Source organism: Lolium rigidum, chromosome 2 (assembly GCF_022539505.1).
Source record: "Lolium rigidum isolate FL_2022 chromosome 2, APGP_CSIRO_Lrig_0.1, whole genome shotgun sequence".
NCBI lineage: Eukaryota > Viridiplantae > Streptophyta > Magnoliopsida > Poales > Poaceae > Lolium > Lolium rigidum.
The window spans coordinates 26,577,073-26,598,831 of NC_061509.1; the positions used below are offsets into that span (position 1 = coordinate 26,577,073).

Here is a 21,759-nt window from a genome sequence, read left to right on the forward strand (position 1 = left end):
TGTTGATGAGCTGCACAATAATCTGTCAAATGGGAAGTATAGCGAGGGATGTTTACTGTACTGCATGGTGAGTACATAGTTACTCTTTGTTTTATAGTTACTTCTTTTTGTATTTTCTGGTCATTTTTAAATAGTTGTATTAATTGTTTTGGAATGCATTTTAGTATTGTGAAGTTTTTCTTTTTTGCAAATATCTTTCTTGTATGTTTAGTTGAATTAATCTGGTGACTACATTCTGCAATTCTGGTAGTTCAAATCATCAGTTTCATGTAAACCATCAGCAATAATTTGTGTGTTGTTGTTATTGCTCGAAGCTGCGGTACTTTGATGCACTCAACACCAATCACTTGGAGCTTATGCTTGGAGATGAACGTTTTGCTATTAATGCTTGGTCTAGCTTACAAATTGATGCTGTTGGTGCAATGGATGCACAGGAGTACGATTCAACCATATTCGGTGTTCTGGAGGTTAGTCCTCTTATTTTTTTGATGCATTGTTCGATTATTTCAACTAGTTTTTATGCACTCAACACTAAAAGCTGCTGTTGGTTTTTAATTTCTTTTTACTTGTTCGTGCAGCTGAAGGATGAGTATAAGGAGGATATTGCTAGGGAAATGGGTTTGTTTGGCGGTCCTAATGGTTTTGAAGCTTGGATGAATCTTAATACACATCCTTCTTGCAAACGAAGGTATGATTTAAAACTTTCTCGCATGTTAAGTCAGTCATTTGTAACATTTGATTTTTTTTATGTATTTTTGCTGAATATCATCCGCACTAACTAATCTTTTCGGGTTTTCTCATTTTTGGTTACAACGAACGGATCAAAGCCTACACCTTAATGCAAACTTTTGCATCAGGCCTCAATGGTCTGTTGAGCAATCTTGTGCAAGGCATGACTGAATCAGCTGATACCGATACTGAAAATGACGATGTTGTTGAGCAAGCTAGTGATGAAGAAAATGTTGACTTAAGTGCGTCTGAATCAGAGGAGAATGAAGAGATGTCTCCCACTGTTGTTACTAGACGTGGTAAACCACGAACCTGTTCTTGTCGGTAAAGGAATTGTTGATGATCACACTTCGTAACACCAACAGAAATTCTTCAAGAAGCAAGCACAAGTTTATCTCCTCCTCCTATGCACTCTCAAATTGCGGTTCCAACATATAGTGATTTGGATCGGTCTGAAGCTGAAGGTAACATTGCTGATGTTTCCGGGTTCACACCTGATTCACCGTCAGAAAGTACAGAGCAAGTTGAAGAGAGGATTAGGGGCAGTGCAGCTGTTCTTGCATCAAGTCTTGGTTTGATGAAGAAGCCTAGGATTGCTGGATTGAATGAAGTTGTGAAGAATATTGTTGCAGAAGAGCTTGGAATTCGTGTTGCCAAAGATGGAGAATATGAATCTGTTGCCCTTAACAATGCAACAACTGGGCTGGTGAAACTATCTGAATCTGTTGCCGTAAACATTGCAACATCTGAGTTGGAGAAGGATTCTGAACCTGTTGACTTGAGCAATGCAACAAATGAGCAAGAGCATCATGTTTTTGAGACTAGACTAGAAAGGTATGTTTGTACTACACATTTTTTTACTGTTTTCTAATATAGTCCTGGTCACTGTTGGGAGTATTACTTTTTATAGTTGCTGAATACTGATTGTTGTTCTTTTTTTGTTTTAGTTTGGTTTTTACTCATGATTCTGTTAACTATTTAAATTATTCTGATAGCTTAATTGAAGTAACCTCATAGCTGCAATGCTAATTATGGTTGCTGAATCAACCAAACTTTATAGTTGTGTTCTAATATAACTAGTAGATCCTTTTTATGAAGAAATGTGATAACTGCACTTAAGTATTTTGGTAGTTTGTTTTTTAAAAACATGATAACTTCAGGTAGATAATTTGGTAGCTGCATTTTAAAACATTTTTTTGTAGTTTTTTTTGTTAATAAATCATGGTTTGTTTGAAACAGGGAAAGACTTCATCATCAATTGGACTCTAGTGCTATAAATGTTGCAGCAGGAAGCAAAGATGTACTTTCCTCGGAGAGTCTCATTTCAGAAAATGATTTTGCCCCCTTGAATGTTGTCGTTGCTGAAGACATACCTGTCCTCCCTAGTGGTGTTGTTGTTCACGATTTAACTTCTGATGAGAAGGTGGACAAGGATAATCGGTTAAAGAAAAGGTATGTGGATGATCACAGTTGAACCTTTTGTTAATTACTTTTTGTCTATGTTTTGCATATGCATTTTTACTTTAATTGGTCACAGTTGACTCTTACTTTTGCATATGTAGGAAACGTCTTGCATTGCCGACAACTGTACCAGCAAGAAAATCTCCAAGGCTTGCACGAATGCGTGATGAAAGCATTCCTCAATGTTCAGATTCAATTCTGAAAACCAAGAATATTACAAAATCTTCAAGTTTGTACTAAGTCCGCAAGTAGGCAAGATGGGAAAACAGTTACAGTGCCATTCCAATATCTCCTTCGCTACAAAATCGCCGACAGTAAAAGATGGCAATTCAAAAGACAGTGCAATCCCTATCTCTCCAACTGTTGTTGATGCTCAGACTCCAAAATCTTTCACTGGAACCAACACTTGCAGGTCCATTGTTGTTTCTCCTGTACAACAGCGAACATCATCATCTACCAAGTGATATTTCCGGAAGCAAATGCAGAATATCTCCTCTTGTGCATGCAAATCTTGGTGGTTATGGGTTAGAGCAAGCATCCCCTATTAGAGTCTCGGAAGATATCATACATGCTCGTTAGGAATCTTTCCGAATCTGTCAAGAAATCGGGATACTTTCAAGATTTGTTGGGTTGGATAGTATTATCGCTACACGGCCTTTACGTAAAAGAAAACGGGTTGATAAAGGAACTTCATCACTTGGTGAAAAGAAATATAGTCATCCTGGTATGTTCACACCACCAAGCTTTGATCTTGGTTTCAATTCCCAGGAAACTTCAACAAGTGGTTCTGAGTTGGATATTATTTGCTCAGATGACGATGTAGTCGCTGATTTTGTGTTGAATGTTGCTCCTCTATCTTGGTCAAATCCTGAAGGTATGCTTATGCACTAATGTCTAGCTTGCACAAATATCTTTTACTTTTTGTACGCACTAACATAACATTTTTGCTAAGTGTTTTTATTTCTTTGCTTTTTGGATGTAGCTGAAACTGCTTGGAAACACATCAAGCGATGTTGATTTTGAAGAATTCACCTTATCTGAGGAGGTTCAGCAAGTAATGGCAGGAAACATTACTCACCTAAGTGAAAAGGGAGTTAAAGAGCTTGCAAAGTATGAGAAGGCATCTAAAGCCTTCTTAGAAAGGCAGCGAGCATTGAAATCAGCTGCTTGAACCTCATCGTTACACAACATGGAAATTACATCCAAAGCGTAACACCAAAGGTTCAGCCACATAAAGTGAGAGTCAAGAAGTCGTCACACTTCATGCGATCACCTTTTGACAAGTGCAATTAAAGTGACAACTGAACAAGAAGAAATTTACCAGCTTATCATGCTCGAGCAACAAGCATCAAAGACCAGATGAAATCAAATATCGAAAGTAAGTTCTTTCCTTTTTCTTTTTTGTGTAATAGTGTAGCTTTATATCTTACTCTTTTATTTTCTCGAAAGTTTTTAGCGAATCATGTTTTCATTCTTCTTTTGCTAAGACAACTCGTTAAGTGGAATGTGAAATGTCATAGTGATCTGTTTTTCTCAAGTATGTACACTAGTTGTTTTTGTTACACTACCTGATAACTATGTACATAAACTTGGTAGTTGTGTTTCAATTAATAGGAAGTTGTATTTAGTAATTGTGGCAGTTTTGTGTCTCCGGAAATATGTTATATTTTGATATAGAAGCCAATAACTGTACTTACATTTTTGCAGATAGGTATTTAGTAGTTATTATGCTATCATAGCTTATTATTTTCCATCTTTTAATCATGTTGTCTTCAAAAAAATATAGGTACCAAATCATCAAATACCAAGATAGTTGGGCTCACACAAGTGATTTAGCCGATTCTATACATGGTAGAGGTGAATTGTCTAATCACCGTATGGAAGTTGGCATTGAGTACCTGCGCGCACTAACACTCGTTGAAGGGAAGGTGATAGTCCCATTTCAAACATCCCTTTTCCTGATGAATGGTGAATTTGAGAAGAAAGCTGTTGTGTCTCTGTTCAAAAGAACCTCGGATTATTCACTTAGTGTGATGAAGCAGGTAGTTTCTGGTTTGTTCTTTATTTTTCTTTTTCACTTTCCCAATCCTTTTTGTAATTTTATTTTGCTACCTTTTGTGGAAACTTTAAACTGTTTTTGTTTTTACTAGGTTTCATGTGTTTTTTTGCCATACAGGTTACTTTTGTTGTTTTTGAAGAAATATCAAGAGGAAATAAAGAAGGAAATCACTGGTATTCTTTGTCTCTCAATATCCAAGCTGGAAGGTTTGAAGTGTTAGACTCAATGCGAGGAGAATCAAGTGAATCTTTGATGAACCATGCAAGCAATCTTGTTAGCAGGATCAAGTATATATGGAAGGTGCACTATAGTACATCCAAGATTCAGATTGAGAACTGGGAAATAAAAGTTATTGATGTTCCCATGCAGGAAACAAAGTACGTCACGCATGTACCATTTTTGATTTCTGTTTGTGATGTTCCCTTTTCTAATATATAATTGTTCGATAATGACTTTTTCCTCTTCTTCATTGTAAGCTTTGATTGCGGTTTCCATGCTCTGTACAATGTTGAGAAGTGGGATGGACAGAATATTCCATTGCTTGGCAAGGGGGACGTCAGCAAGCTAAGAAGAGTGATGCCTTACAGGTGGCTCACAGCTGACATCAATGAAGAGAAAGATAACTGGAGATCAAATTTAGTCAATAATTCTATAAGGTAATACACAAACGACAATCAAATACAGTATAGAATGCATATGTATTCAAATACGATATAGAATGCATATGTATTACATCTTGTCCGGTCACATCTCCGAATTCCGGAACAACTTAAACAAAATAAGACAACAGAACCGCTTAATTTTTAGTTATTCGGATCAAACAACTCCCCCTCTCGTGTGCATGTCCTTGAATCATGCACCGTGGAGCCACATTGTTTGCATACACGGATTTCCTTCCTTCCTATGTCCAATGGCTTCGAAATGCTTTCTTTCGCTTCCTTCCTTTTGTGTTTGATACACGTGGATCCCTGGATGTCGGAACTTGTGTTTCGAAGTTTCCGGCATTGCGGAAGGAGTTGCTCGTTTCATTCGCCGTAGTTGCTGAAGTTGACGCAGATGCTTGTTTCGTTTCTTCCGACGTGCTTTTGGACCAGAACTTGCTTGCCGCAAAGGCACTTGATCCCTTGCGTATTCTTGCTCGCTTTGGTTTGCGCTTGCTTCGTTGGGTTGTGGTTGACTCGCTTAGCTCTCTTAGCAGTCTCCCTTTTAAGGGCAGCCAAGTCTTTCTTCAATGCTTTCATGTGCATACGGACTAATTTTCTCGCCATCTTCTCGTCTCATTTGCACCAATTGCTAGCCCTTTGAACTCATTACAATTGACATGCAGCCACATCTTCTTTCTTGATTCCTCCTGGCATTACTGCTCGCTCCCCTGGTTTTTCTACTACCAAATCTTCTTCAGCACTCCATGTCCACCTGCGGAGAATATACCTTACCGGTATCTCGCAAACTCCAAGCTGTAACATGGCCTACATGTTTAAATCATTGGAAAATAGTAATCAGCATACATGTGTAATTTAAACTGGCATTAATGGATACTTTTATAGGTAACCTAACTCAGAGAATATGGTTTTTCTGATGTCAACTATATTTTTTTTTGCTTTTTACCTTTAAGATGTGGCAGCAGAGAATACCATCCCTTTCAAACTTGCAGCAAGCACATCTGTATTCTCCATTTTTAGAGTCTGGCATAAACTTCATAGGACCTCGTTGTAGTAGTTTGGTACAAATTTGGTTATGCAAGTACACCTGGTATGTATGTTGAGCAATCTCTTTTATGTTGTAGCACATGCTCGATTGCAGTTCAGCCTGGAAGCGAGTGTGTATGTTTTTTGTGTAAAGCTGTGCCATTTGAGTTTCCAGTGGGTTCCAACACCAATTTCTTGCTGTTAAAAGTGCTGAGTCTGACTCCTCCTTGTTTTGTGCTTTTATCATCTTAGATTGGATATCAGCATACTGTCTAACAAACTCGATGACAGAATTAGTAGGGGTTACATATTTCTTCAGTACTGCATTGAACCCCTCACTTCTCTGTGTAGTCTGGAGGAAAGGATAGAAGTTATGCATAAAGTATGCAGGAACCCAGTAGCTTCTTTTGTTGTACGGAGCTGTTATTTTTTCATGGTCTCGCTAGCCTATGCTTGTACACCATCAAGTTCCATTTCATTTCAAAGTCTTCTGGTGTTAAGCTGCAGTTGATGCAGTCATTCATTTCTTCACGCAAGCCTTTTATCTTTGCAACAAATGGGCCAATCTCTTCTGTTGCCTTTTCTACTATGTGCCATCTGGCAATTCCGATGTGTTGCATTTGGAAACATTGCTAGTATTGCAGATCGCATTGCACCATCTTGATCTGTTATTATGTTCAGTGGTGCTAGGCCATCCATAGCTAGCAAGAATGACTCAAAAAGCCATATGTAGCTCTCAGTTAACTCATTCCTCAAGAAACCACATCCTAGTTGGATAGATTGTCCATGGTTGTTAATCCCAATGAATGGTGCAAACGGCATCTTGTATTTGTTTGTCAAGTATGTCGCATCAAATGATATGCAGTCATTGTAGTTTTTGTATGCTTTTCTAGATGCACCATCCACCCAAAACAAGTATTGCACTCTATCTTCATCATCAAGTTTGTACCTATAGTAGAAATCCTTGTCTTGCAGTTTCATTTGTTCGAAGTACTCCATTGTATCTTGCATATCTGTGAACTTGTTTTGAGCACGAAGTGTCGATCTGAAGTTGGCCATATCTTTAGGTGTGTATGGAACACCTTCCACTGACTCATACAGTTTGTGCCATCACCGCATCATTCTACTAGTTTCCATATTGACCGTGTGTAGCACCTTGATGAAATCCTTGTCTTCCTCTCGGTATATGTCCGTGTGAGCGGAGAAAAGAAGTGAGCGACCACTTCTTAAAAATGGGGTGATTGTGTTCATCATTAAACTCGGTGACCACCCACTCTTTGTCTCGTAGTTTAACTAGCATTCTTGCAGGGCATTCTCGTCCTAGCATTTGTACTTTTGTTCCTTTCTCGCCACTACCGGTTTGGGTTTCGTGTATCCTCTTTTTCCTTTGCTTGGTGACCTCGCTTTGTGGCAAACCATTGCTGCCCTTATTATTTCTCCAAATACTTCGTACTTCTTCCCGTAGTTGTACCTAATGCCAAAGCCTCTTTTATATGAAAAACTCAAGTAATGCCTCGTGTGCATCCTCAAGTGTGTCGAATGTCATGTTTGGAAAAGGTGCCCGTGGAGTCGAAACCGCTTCGGCATTCCTTGCATCTCTCGTTGCTAGGTCCCGCCGGAGGTGTGTTAGCTGTACTTGACCGTGGTAACGTCATCTCCGTGCATTCTAACTCAGCCGACAGCGTGCCCCGGAGGTTGTGTTAGCTGTAATTGACTCGTGGAAACATCATCTCGGTGCAATCTAGCTCAGCCGATAGTGCCATGGAGTTTGTTTCTTCAGCTTGCTTGCTCAAAGTCATATCTCGTTCATTTTTGCAAATAGAAAACATTAGTACAAATGCAAATTCATAAGTATTCAGTTAAGGTAGCTACTGCATAATACTTTGTTGAAGTTCAGTAGGTAATTCTTTGGTAATTTGATTCAACTATTCTGGTAACTCTTTTCAGTTTACATGGGAATTTTATTGACTTGTAAAAATGTTGTATAAGCATTCTGGTAACTCTTTTTCAGTAAACAATTTAAATTAACTTTACTATTTTGTATTTTTCATTTAAGCATTCTGGTAACTCTTTTAAATAATTATGGAAACTTGATGTGTAATATTCACCTTGTTTGTTTGTAGCTGCTTGCACCTCACCTTGGTTGTTGTTAGCTGCTTGCACTTCACCTTGTGTTTTTGTAGCTGGTTGCAATGATACAGTTTGGTTATGCACATCCATCCACATGTGTTTGTCGACATCCATATCTCGCAACCCGTAAGAGAAGATCTTTTTGTAAGAATCGGTAGTTGCTAATTTCGTTTCATGTTTTTGTATCCAGCAAGAAGGTGTTGTCCAAGGGTAATTGATCAAGATAGGGTTGTTTATCCAAGCAAAGCTGATCAAGGGTGGGAGCATTCAAGCAATATTTTTTGTAGCAATGATGGAGTTAGATTTCTGGGAAGATGGTCAAGTTCAAGATTCATGCTATGCATCTGGAACATGTGTCCACTCTTTTCTATTATGATCAAGTTATCAAATCCGCTAGAGTAGTATCCATATCGTAATCTAGGGATGTTCCTGTTTATGGCTACCGTAAATAGTAAGTTTTTGTTTTGGGTGATCCATGTTCATATGTCCGGCTAGCGAATTATACTATGACTACCGCATTCGGATGAGTTCCGGATGAGTTCTATGTGCATACCTTTAATCTTGGTTTTCCCGTTCTTGGTTTTGAGATCTTGGTTTTCCTGTTCTTGCTCCAGCTTCTTCTTTTTCTGCTCCTTCTTCTCTTCTTCAACCACTGCAAAAGATGGGTTTCGATCGAGATCTGTTTTGCTGTCTTGAGGAAGAAGAAGGTCAGCTGTTAAAAGGGTGGCATGGCACGTGAGCTTTTTGTCCTGTAGTTTACTACGTGGTCTCCACTCGGGGCAGAGATATTTTTGGCCCAATCCTGTTACGTGGGCTTTTTTCGTTACTGGGCCGTATTTTTGGACGACGTGGACAGTTTTTGGGCGGGAAGAGCACGTGCTGCGCTAAACGACAAGATGCGCGGGACCACGCGTGCTGGTCAAGGACGGGTCGACGTGCGCGGGTCCACAGGCTGGCAGCCGCCGCACGAATCTAGCTTTGTGCGGCGCCGCCGGGTAGCAAAGTCCTTGATTGTTCCCGTGGTTATCAAGGACGTAGGCCGACTCGAAAGGCGATGGAACTGAATACCAAAGTAAGCGAGAAAATGTGTCAAAGAGTAGCAATCCAAGCCATCCACGTACAGCAGGACGCGTTTCTCCAATTCTACGTTTTGGGGGTTGACGTGGCAGGTTTTTTCAACAGAGAGAACCCATCCCGACGGAGAGTGGCCCGCTGGATCCTTCGCCAATCGTCTCCTCACACGCACGTACCTTCCGTACGTGTTCGACGTCGCGCGCACCTTCTACGCCCATCCTTCCTCGCGCCTTATATTACTTCAGAGCTAGAGCTACTACCTTGCAATCGCTTGATCCTGCGAAACACACAGAGAGCGAGAGAGAGACGATCGACCAGACAATGGGCGTCCTGGACGGGCTGTCGGAGATGTGCCCGTCGCTGCGCACGCGGCGGCGCGTCAAGAAGCGGCCGCAGCTGACGACGGTGGAGATGAAGGTCCGGATCGACTGCGAGGGCTGCGAGCGCCGCATCCGCAAGGCCCTGTGCACGGCCTCCACGGCGTCACCGGCGTCGAGGTGGTGCCCAAGCAGAGCAAGGTGGCCGTGACCGGGTACATCGACGACCCGGCGAAGCTCATGCGGCGGGTGGCGCGCAAGACCGGCAAGCGGGTGGAGCCGTGGCCGTACGTGCCCTACGACGTCGTGCCGCACCCATACGCGCCCGGCGCCTACGACAAGAAGGCGCCGCCCGGGTACGTCCGGAACGTCGCCGCCGACCCCGCCGCCGCGCCGCTCGCCAGGGCGTCGTCGACCGAGGTCAAGTACACGTCCGCCTTCTCCGACGACAACCCCAACGCGGCGTGCATCGTCATGTAATTAGTTGTAGCCGTTCTTCTCTTCGTAGTTGGTACTAGTGTACGTACTACGTAGTTAGGTTGTACAGTACGAGCGAAGCATTTCCGTATTAATTTGCTATGTATTCTCAATATCGACTATGCTATATCCGACTATATATCGATTCTCTTATGCTTCACGCCATTTAGTTTTGTGTCTCCATTTCGAAAAAGAATTTTGTTTCGTGTCTATGCAGTACAGAAGACTTGAAGCTTTCATCTGTGTTTACATGTGCTCCACCGGTGGCAGTTCAAAGAAGGCCTAGCTACCAGAATCGCTGTCGTATTGCAACAGCAATTCTAGAATGAATGAACACCGTATCATCTTACCTATCCACCTACTTGACACCCAAAATGCGGTGCCATATCCTCTCGTCGTCTGTATCTATATGTACAGAAGTTTCCCTCTTGCTTCTTAGTATTTCCAAGAGTACCAACTGAGGAACGCGATGACATTGTTAACATTTTTGGAAGATAAAATAGATGAAAGTGAGAGGCATCCAGAAAAGGAGGTAGTACACATGGGTACTTCTCGTCTGTGTGGCGACCATCCAATGGTCGTGGGAGCTCACTGGAAAACCTTTCAGTAGAATCATTTCAAGTTCTTCGTTGTCTAGTTGGAGTACAACAGGCCAACAGTGAGCATGATGAATGGACGAACGTCGCAACGACTGGTTTCCTGCAAGGCTGCATGCAGAAATACGTCTTCAATCATGTGTATTTGGTAGCAATAGCATTACTGTGTGGTAGGTTTCCTTAGATGCTTTGTTTTTATAGTAATGTAAATTCATATCGATCTCTACGTCTAAAGATGGAGAAGTCCAGTAGTGCTGAATATTGTAGTCGTTTATAAAATAATTGATTAATCAAATGTTGCGCATAAAACAAAAAATAGTATTATTGAAATTAACCATGTTGATCATCCACACACACATGTCAGTCTTCATCTTCACGAACTTCAAAAATGTTGGCCAGATGCAAAAGGATCAAATACGTCTCTTTGCATCAAAACGGAACCACGGAGGCCAAAATTCCAGCCCAGCAGTCCGACGTATAATGACCGCCATGTTCGCGCCGATCTATTCCGGCCTAAATTTGAGTTGCAAATGCGTCGACCTGGACATAGCGCAGTCAGCGCGCGTGTTCACGTACTCCTCCCTCGAGCCCCTGCCAGCGACCGCGCTCGCTTCAAGTGAGTATATTGTTATCACAAGACATAATCATGAATAATAATGTTAAAACAACATGAACATTGCATGAATAAGAACACACTATTAATAAACGTGCCATCCCAACTGAGCAGTACATTTTTTCGATAAAGGGAATATATTAATATCAAAAAGATATCAATTACACCCAGCCTCTGCAACAACGCACTACCCTAATGGCACTACGGATGCACACAGCCAAAAAAAAGAAAAGAAAACTAAGAAATAAAAGTCCCGCTACAGTATCTCGGGCATAACAACAACAATACATCCACCGCCAAGACAACACCTGAAGTACAGACTCTCCAAAAACGACGCCTCCAAGAAGGGAACAGTGCTCTAACACCGTCGTCGCCCGATCAACGATCTTAGGTTTTCACCCCGAAGATAGTCCCCACTCTCAAAACAATGCCTCCAACAAGGTCATTGCCAGGCACAACCAGTTAAGGCCAGACCTTGGGATTTCACCCTGAAAGGTAGGACTCTGAACTTCACATATGTTGTCGCCCCCACTATCATACCGCTGTTGTGAGACCAGGAACACCAAGCAAGTCTCTCAACAGCGCGAAGACTTGAACCTCCCTTAGCTAGTCCTCCCCTCCGGCCTTCATGTACTTCTCTTCTTCCGACTTTCATCATGGATCCATAGTCACTTGATGTCAACACAGAAAAAGAGCTTCGCGCCGCTCCCTCCAGACCAAACGGTCGGAATAAAAGCATGGGTGCGCACGACCGAATACCACCGATCCAGCAAACTCCAGGCACAAAGCACTGTTACATTCGCCGGCGGAGCCTTCCGGAACTCAACACTCCGGCTAGATCACGAGTCCCGGCCTCCGGTAGGTCTTCCTCTTCACGCAAGAGAGACCCTAGGACCACGCCCGCCACCTCGCCACCGGGTCGACGGCGCCACCGCCATCCGGGGCCGCCGCCCTTGGTGCCGTGGTCCCAAACCATGAGGAGGAGCAGTGCGAGATCCGTCTCCATCACCGCTGGCCCGGCGATGCCGAGGCGAGGACGGAAGGAGAGGATCGCGCCGCCGGTGTTCCGGGTTTGCTACGCCGCCCCCATCACCGCCCGCCCGAAGGTCGCGACGAGGAAGAGGAGAGCCGCGCCCCGGATCAAGGCCATGCCGCCGCCACCATCACCGGCCTCCCGGTGAGGGGCCGCGCCGCCACCACCCACCACGGTCCGGGGCCATCCCCCGTGCGGAGGCTAGCCTCCTTCCGCCGCACGGAGGGATCATGCGAGGAGCCCCGCCGCCCCCATCACCGGCCGCGCCCGGCTTCGCCGGCGACGACCTCCGGGGACGACGAGGAGGGCGGGAGGAGGAGGGGAGGACGGCGGCGGCGGCGGCTAGGGTTTCCGCCCTAGGTCGCCCAGGAGGGGGACGACCCGAGCGGTTCCAAAGGGGTCTGTACATGTAGGAGTAAGGAGCCAATAAATAAGGAAATGAAGCTAAACCAAGTTGAAAGTTCATAAAATGGGGGTACCAACTGAGCATAAGTGTAAAATAGCATATCACAACGTACCAGTATATGTTTCACACCACGAAGGATTGAATAATGCACTCAAACCATTTTTTTTTTGTTGAATCAGGCTAGACAACCCAAATTCCTACTAGAGCGGTTTCAGATGGGTGGTTACTCATGATTTTCCGACCATGGCTAACAAATCTACATCATGAACCCTCCCATAGTGCTAATGCTATGACATTCTAGTCTGATCGATATAGCATGCTATTTCGTAAATAGCGTCATAGAAAACAAATATTTCACACACTTCAGACAAAAAAGTTGCAGGCCTATCGGTCCACCACCGCACATACTCAGAGTCCTCGGCCTACGAAACGCAAATTTAAGGCCTAATTGCTACTCCCTACCATGACATCATTTGGATAGCTTGGGTGCCTCCCATTTCATGCATCAACTTCTATGATATCTCTGCCTCAGCATGTGCACATTAAATCATAGAACCGTCAAAGATTGGTGAATGGAGTTTTTTTCATGGGAATGGGCGGTGTGGAAGGCAATGCCCGCTATGATCATGCTTGTCTCATGGGAGATTGGAAGGAACGAAAATCAAGGGTTTTTGAACATCATGCCATGCCATCAAATTGCTAAGAACAAAGCGGAGGCTAGAATTTTTGGATTGTAGCGGGAGCTAAGCACTTGAGTAATGTAACATCGGAAGTGTAGATTCGAAAAGTTGTAAAGTAAAGTAAAGTAAAATAAAGTAAATAACCTAAGCAAACTAAATAAAATCAAATAAATGGACACGGCGTTTTAGCTCCCAGGAGCATATGCTCCCAATTTTGAAATGAGTGTTATACACATTTTAAAATGTCAAAAATTCTGATAGAAAATGCCCCGCGTACAACTCGATGTTCTATATGCTCGCAAAGTCGTTTCATGAAAAATCGATATTTTTTGTAACGTGTGTAAAAAAGACAAAATTCAGTGCACAAAATAAGCTCTTCAAAAGACATTCCTTATTTTTTTACAGAGGACACAAAAAAATGTTGGTTTTCGCGAAACTTGAGGTTCGCCTATAGAATGCCGAGATGTATACACTAAATTTCTATTCAGAATTTATTTGACATTTTAAAATGCTATTTCAGATACCAGGAGCATATGCACGTGCACCCCAAATCAAACGTAGATTTCCGCAAATAAAGGCTAATGATATTTGGGTTAAGAAGTGTCCCAGGCAATTAAAATATAGCAAATATTTTGCGTATTTTTTTAAAAAAATTATCTAGAGAACCAAGTTACAGACGCTTCAAAATGTGTCCTGGTCTCGGCCATGTGATGATTGAGCGACTATCTATTTCCATGGCTTAGCCAATGGGAGACACCGGAAAAAACGTATTCACTCTCTTATTCAAGATGAAGGGTTGATTGAAGGCCATGAGCAACTCAAGTCTTACATTACTAACTATTATAAGGGTCTGCTTGGTCCTCCGGAGAAAAGTAATTTTACTCTTAACGAGGACCTAACGGATGATATACCCCAAGTTTCTTTGGAAGAAAACGGCTTGCTAACCGCACCTTATACTGAGGAAGAGGTTAAGAAGGCAGTTTTCCAAATGGAATGCAACAAAGCACCGGGTCCAGATGGTTTTCCAGCAGAGTTTTATCAAACCTTCGGAATACTATTAAATCGGACCTTCTAGATTTGTTCGATGATTTACACATTGGACAACTATAATTATTTCGTCTAAATTTTGGTGAAGTTATCTTGTTACCGAAAATTAATGAGGCAGAAAGGATCCAACAATATAGACCCATTTGCCTATTAAATGTAAGTTTCAAGATTTTCACTAAAGCAGCCACCATTAGACTTAATACGGTTGCGGATCATGTGGTTTTACCATCGCAAACAGCCTTTATGCAAGGACGGAATATCCTTGATGGAGTGGCGGTTTTGCATGAGACGGTACATGAGATGCATTCTAAGAAATTAAATGGGGTTATTTTAAAGCTTGATTTTGAGAAGGCGTATGATAAAGTTGAATGGTCTTTCCTTCAACAGACACTCAGGATGAAAGGCTTTTCGCCTGAGTGGCGAGCTCTAATTAATGATTTTGTGTATGGTGGTAGTGTGGCTATACGGGTCAATGATGACACCGGACACTACTTCCAAATGCGAAAAGGGTTACGCCAAGGGGATCCGTTATCTCCGATGTTGTTTAACATCGTAGCGGATATGTTGGCGATACTCATAGAGCGGGCCAAGTCTGATGGTCAAATTGAAGGGGTGATTCCACATCTAGTTGATGGTGGCTTATCTATCCTACAATACGCCGATGACACAATTCTTTTTATGGATCATGATCTTGAAAAAGCTCGAAATCTGAAATTAATTTTAGCAGCTTTTGAGCAATTATCGGGATTGAAAATTAACTTCCATAAAAGTGAATTGTTCTCGCTCGGTGATGCCCAAGACGATGTAGCTCTGTATACAGAGCTATTTGGTTGCGGGCAAGGCCAATTTCCGATTCGCTATTTGGGTATTCCGATTCACTATCGGAGACTTACAATTGCGGAATGGAAATTAGTGGAAGAAAGATTACAAAAACGCCTCAGTAGTTGGAAAGGTAAACTGTTGTCCCTGGGTGGAAGATTGGTACTCATTAATTCAGTACTAACTAATATGGTACTATATATGTTATCATTCTTCATCTTACCCAAAGGAATTCTGCACAAACTCGATTATTATCGATCCAGACTCTTTTGGCAAGGGGACAACGAGAAAAAGAAATATCGATCGGTTAAATGGAGTATAGTTTGTAGTCCCAAAGATCAAGGAGGGCTTGGAGTTCATGACCCGGAGGTCAAGAACTCAGCGCTACTGGGTAAATGGCTTTTTAAGCTACTTACTGAGGATGGGATTTGGCAAACTATACTTCGGAGAAAGTACATCGGCTCGAAGACATTATCTCAAGTGGTTTGGAAACCTGAGGATTCACACTTCTGGGCTGGTCTTATGGCGACAAAAAATGTCTTTTTTCGACATGGGACTTTCTCCATTAAGAATGGTGCACGTATACGGTTCGGGGAAGATGCTTGGCTCGACAATGCACCCCTATGTGAACAGTATCCCGCTTTGTATAGAATTGCGCGTCGCCAAGGTGATACCATTGGAACCGTAATGGCTACCTCACCCCCGAATGTGACGTTCGGACGGGTTTTACTAGGACAAAGGCTCGTGGCATGGAACAACCTAATTCCGCGGCTTGGAGATATTCAATTATCGCCGAGCCGGATGAATTTCGATGGAACCTCCACGTAGATGGTTCCTTTTCGTAAAATCTTTATACAATGCGATGCTGCTCTCTGATTTACCAGTTGATAATAATAAAAAAAATTGGAAGATGAAGATACCATTAAAAATTAAAATTTTTGGATGGTATCTTCGTCGAGGGGTTATTCTCACCAAAGACAATCTTGTTAAGCGGAATTGGCACGGAAGTACACGATGTGTCTTTTGTCATCATGACGAAACTATCAATCATTTATTCTTCCAGTGCCGCTTGCGAGATCTATATGGTCGAGTCATCCAAGTAGCATCTACCTTGTATCCCCCGACTAGTGTCGCTAATGTCTTTGGCAATTGGCTTCATGGTATCAACTCAAGGTTTAAAATGCTTCTTAGGATGGGGGCGCTAGCAGTTATCTGGGCGCTCTGGCTATGTAGAAATGACAAGATCTTTAATGACAAAAATTGCTCTTTGTTGCAGGTTATCTACAGATGCACAGGTATTCTCCGTTCGTGGTTACCTCTTCAGCGGGAGGAGAACCGAGACCTGTTTACGGAGGTCTGTACACGGTTGGAGGATACGGCGAGGGATACTTTTTCCCTACATGGGTGGCAGCATAGTCTACGGATAGAGGCTCCACCTAGCTCTTAGGCGTTATATGATTCATCGTTCCGATATGTATTTCGCCTTTTTATTTTTATTTTATGCAACTTTGGTCACTTGAAACAACAAAACGGCTGTGTGCATCCTGGTTATGCAGAGGCTGGATGTAATTGCTTCTTGAAGTAATAAAGCATCCTTTATCGAAAAAAATGCTCAACGTCTCGCGCCCAGCAGCACAGGAACGGCGCCGCGCTCGCCCGCCAGCGCGGCAACGACACCGCGCTCGCCCTGCACGCGAGAACGCCGCCACCCGCAGCACCACTCCCGCTCGGTCCCTGCCTCTCAACATGCACACCTTGACCTGTCATCTGTCGACTGTCGACGACATGGAGACCGCCGTCAAACGCCATGAACGCCCCCTAGGCTAGGCACCTACACCACGGAGGCAGCCTCCCACGCCATACTACTCGTTCAGATTGAGCACACAGCAGAGATGAGAAACTCCCAGAGAAGGAGATGAAGTAGAAATGGAGATGTATTCATGCCACTTTTTCATCTACCAGACGAGCGAGGCGAAGTTAATTCGGTACTCGGAATTCAAACGATCAGCATCGGCGCTACTCCCTCCATACCGGTTTATAAGCATATTTCTGAGAAGACTTTGACCATTAATTTAGTCAACAAGATATGGAATATTTGCCACAAAAGTTATACTACCGTTGGTGACAAGGGATTAACTTGTCAATGCCTACGGATTATAGACTAGGGTTTAGTTAGATGTAGAGGGCAAGTAGATCTCGAAGATTTCAGCCGAAAAGTACTCGACGAATATAAAACTAGGGTTGTGTTGACAGTAAATTCGATCCTCTCTTTGTCCCTCGACTCCCCCTTATATAGGAGGCGGAGCCAAGGGATTTGTAATACACAAGTTTACAGAGTCCGGGGGCGGGGGGGGGGGGTTCCAACCCATCCCGCAAGATTACAAACGACGACTCCTATTACAACTCTAGCTTTCCTTAATAATATCTTGGGCTTCCGAATCTTCTTATTCTTCGGGTAATGGGCCTTCAGTAAACCCCGGGTACCATATTCGGCAGGCCCATTGGGTATGCCTATGTCAGTAGCCCCCGAGATTTTGCTTGAATCGCAGAGTCAGGGAAAATCTCCATTGTTTATATTTACTCGACAACTTTAAACTTCTCTATATTTCTTCATACGAATTTCTATATTGTACAGGGATAATGGTAATTGGGGCTAGTTCATCTGACGGATCAGGTACTAGTTAACTGCTCTAGTGGCAATCCGCAAAAACCTACTTCAAGATCACGTCCCCGGACATGATCTCGGGATACCGGTGTAAACTTCGACGAGTGCCGCTTAAGGTCTTACCATTCTGTCGAGTCTCAGTCATATTTATCGGGTACCTAACGCGTCCGTTAGGATTTTTCTTCGTATCTGTTGATACGGATAAAAGTAGCAAACCGACGTCCGAGACGGCGCCACGCCACTCAGAACGGATCTGGGGTCTTACCTTTGCAAAGTTTTGCGGCATTTAGAAATTGTTCGCAACTTTGGCGTTCTGAGAATATATTGTCGAGTTCTTATTCGGCTGTTGGAATGGCACATTTTATTGAGTCAACGGATGACTTATACTGCTCTCCCGATGGGAGTATATGTAGAGTTACTTGTAACTCGAAATATACTCTCTTGTTCTTCTATCTTTCTCTTTTTTTTATAATTTCATCGGGTGCGCGAACTGCGTTCCCGATGGGAGTAGCCCCCGATGCTACAGCCAAGGATTTGTGCTTGGGTGTAGGCTCCACGCCTTATGCCGCTATATTTTCTTTCTCTCCCGAAATTTTCAAATCTCTCGGGTGCGCGAACAGCGCTCCCGATGGGAGTAGCCCCCGAGGCTATGAGCAAATATTTTGTATTTGATCATAGGCTCACACCATTTCTATTTTGTCTTTCTCAAACTTTTCATTTTTTCCAAAGTAGCCCCCGAGCATTTGGGCAAAAACTTGTATTTGATCAAAGGTTCTTGAAATAATCCCTCAATCTTCTGCTGTCTCCATTCTTTACAAACCTTCGTAACCGAAATTTCCTCTTGTCAAGGTGACATCATTGCTGACGATAGCCATGATCACTGTATCTGGAAATCGCGAGATGTTCTCTCTCACTGCCTTGCGGGCCCAAACTCCGCATTATGTTGACACGTCGTGCAAGTGGTGGACACACGTCCTCCGCTTTTCCTGGCGTACGTACTGTAGTTGCTGCACTTTCTCATCTATATGAATTTACCGTTTACCCCTTGTCCACGTGTACACCATCTGTGGCGTAACTTGTCAATCCAACGGCGTGACGGTTCATCGCACCCCTATATAAGGGCGTCGTCTTCCTCCTTTAGTCATTTCGCTCGCGCCGCTCCTCTGTTCTTCTCTGTCACAAATCCTCCCTTGCGCCGCAAAGCTCTTGAGCTCAACCATACTCGCCCCTTACTCCGGCGCCATTGTTTATGCCTCCGCGCAGACTCAACAGGCACAGCACGCCCGAATCAAAGATGGCGACTGAAGATCTGGCGAACACAGAATGGGAGAGATCCAAAATCTCTTCACAAGACATCAATCTGCTGAAGAAACTGGGGATTAGCAAGAAGCAGGACGCGCTTCGCTTCCCCAGTGAGGAAAGCTATCCAACTCCTCCAATGGAGTACCGGGTTAGTTTTGTCGACCATCTCATCCGCGGTCTTTCTGCCCCCATCCATAATTTCTTACGGGGGTTGCTTTTCATGTATGGACTGCAACTTCACCACCTTACTCCCAATTCCATCCTCCATATCTCCATCTTCATCACACTTTGCGAGGCTTTCCTGGGAAGCCAACCTAACTGGACTCTTTGGAAACGCATTTTCTTTTGTCGCCGTAATGGCTCTGCCAATGTTTCTTATAACATCGGTGGCGTTGTTATCTTTGGAAACGCATTTTCTTTTGTCGCCGTAATGGCTCTGCCAATGTTTCTTATAACATTGGTGGCGTTGTTATCTGCGTCCGCCCCGACGTTGAGTACTTTGATGTCAAGTTCCCAGACTCAGTACATGGGTGGCGCAAAAAGTGGTTGTACATTCATGAAGAAAATCATGGCTCTGTCGAAGATAATGTCCCTCCTTTTGATGGCACCGAGAAAATTTATCGCCGCCGTTCCTGGGATGCAGAGGTTACCGATGAAGAAAAAACGGCGACGGAGGCCTTGATGACACGCATCCATCAACTCCAAAACACCCGAGGACAAGAGTTATCGGGTATCCAAATCACGGCGTACTTCCTTAGGATCAGGGTGCAGCCTCTGCAAGCCCGAAAAAATCCCCTTTGGATGTATACTGGCGCCGAAGATATAGATCGCTTGTCGACAGATTTATCAGTCAAGGACTTAGAGAAACTTGTCCGAAAAATCTCGTCGTTGAACAAGAAAGATACTGTTCCTTCGACTTGCCGTGTGACGCCATTCAGCGCCACCAACGCACTTCCTCAGGTGATATATCTTTGTCCTATGTTTTATTACAGACTCCTTTTTCCTCTTTGGTACTGCTAGTTGTTGAACTGCTATTACTGATACGAATCCATGTCGAAAACACTTCTATGTTGTGCAGAATCATGACACTTCATCACCTCTTCCTACCCTTCCTGAAGGTGGAGATGTCGAAGAACAGGCCGTTGTCACCGATGACAACCAAGGTACTTCTCGCCTTGAGAGTGAAGTCGCAGGTTCTCGAAAATCTGCGGCATCCTCTGAAAAAGAGATTGAAACTGAAGCCACCAAATCGACGCGCTCTTCTCTTCCAGCTGCTTCCCCGAAGAATAAGAGAAAAAGGGAGAACGTTGTTGATTCCGGCACCTCTGAGGCTGGTGCTGCTCATGGCAAAGGACCTGCGCTTGAAGCTGGAAAGAAAACCTTTGATCCTTACGAGGCTGCTCTTATCAGCTCGTAAGTATTTGTGCGATGTACTTGTTTATTTTTTGATAATGCTTTCCTATGTTCCTTATCTTGACGCTTTATTTTTGTAGTGGCGAGGAAGATGAAGATGCACATATTGATGCGACTGCTCGAACGAGCACGTCCCGCACTTTAGTTGTTTCTGAATCTCGACCTGATGGGGACGAAACTTCGCCTCCTCAACAAAACGTCGAGCAGCCACTACTAGTTGAAAGCCCCCGAGCTTCTTCTCCAAAAAGAGCGAGGGTCGAGCCAACCAAGGAAACTATCCAATTCCCTGGTAGTTCGTCGACACCTTCATTGAATTATGTAAGTTCCACGCCTTTTAATGCTTCCATCTCCTCTTTATTTTTTGCTAAGTGTTATCAAATTTATTCCGACTATATTGACTTCCATTCTCCCTTGGTTGTCCCTTCAGCCTTTGATGAAGGAATTTATTCGTCTCGGTACTCAATTCATCGGGTACCGTGACCATACCAAAAAGCTGGAAGGTATTTCTTTTATTTTCCTTCTCTATGGCATATGTACCATTATGTTTTGTCACGATGTCTGATTTTTGCTTATTTTGCCAGGAGATCTTGCGGATGCCAACAAGCATGCTGACTGATACGTCTCCGACGTATCGATAATTTCTGATGTTCCATGCCACATTATTGATGATATCTACATGTTTTATACACATTATATGTCGTATTTATGCATTTTCCGGCACTAACCTATTAACGAGATGCCGAAGAGCCGATTCTTGTTTTCTCGTTGTTTTTGGTTTCAGAAATCCTAGTAAGGAAATTTTCTCGGAATTGGACGAAATCAACGCCCGTGGTCCTATTTTTGCACGAAGCTTCCGGAAGACCGAAGGGGAAAGGAAGTGGGGCCACGAGGCGCCGCCACAACAGGGCGGCGTGGCCCGAGCCCCGGCCGCGCGGCCCCGGTGTGTGGGGCCCTCGTGTGGCCCCCGCGTTGCCCTTCCTCCTACTTAAAGCCTTCGTCGTGAAACCCCCGAGCACCGAGAGCCACGATACGGAAAACCTTCCGGAGACGCCGCCGCCAATCCCATCTCGGGGATTCCGGAGATCGCCTTCGGCACCCTGCCGGAGAGGGGAATCATCTCCCGGAGGACTCTTCATCGCCATGATCGCCTCCGGAGTGATGAGTGAGTAGTTCACCCCTGGACTATGGGTCCATAGCGGTAGCTAGATGGTTGTCTTCTCCTTATGTGCTTCATTGTCGGATCTTGTGAG

General features: G+C 43.7%; 1 protein-coding gene and 1 pseudogene across 1 annotated transcript; both read left to right on the plus strand.

Moving 5' to 3' along the window:
* Positions 1-892: 892 nt before the first annotated feature.
* Positions 893-3,361, plus strand: LOC124689394. The gene is made up of 6 exons (XM_047222936.1): positions 893-1,028; positions 1,095-1,563; positions 1,969-2,181; positions 2,292-2,419; positions 2,506-2,621; positions 3,173-3,361. The coding sequence occupies exons 1-6, from the start codon at positions 893-895 to the stop codon at positions 3,359-3,361; spliced, it is 1,251 nt and encodes a 416-aa protein (XP_047078892.1).
* Positions 3,362-9,462: 6,101 nt separating this feature from the next.
* LOC124686129 lies at positions 9,463-9,938 on the plus strand (annotated as a pseudogene).
* The last annotated feature ends 11,821 nt before the right edge of the window (positions 9,939-21,759 follow it).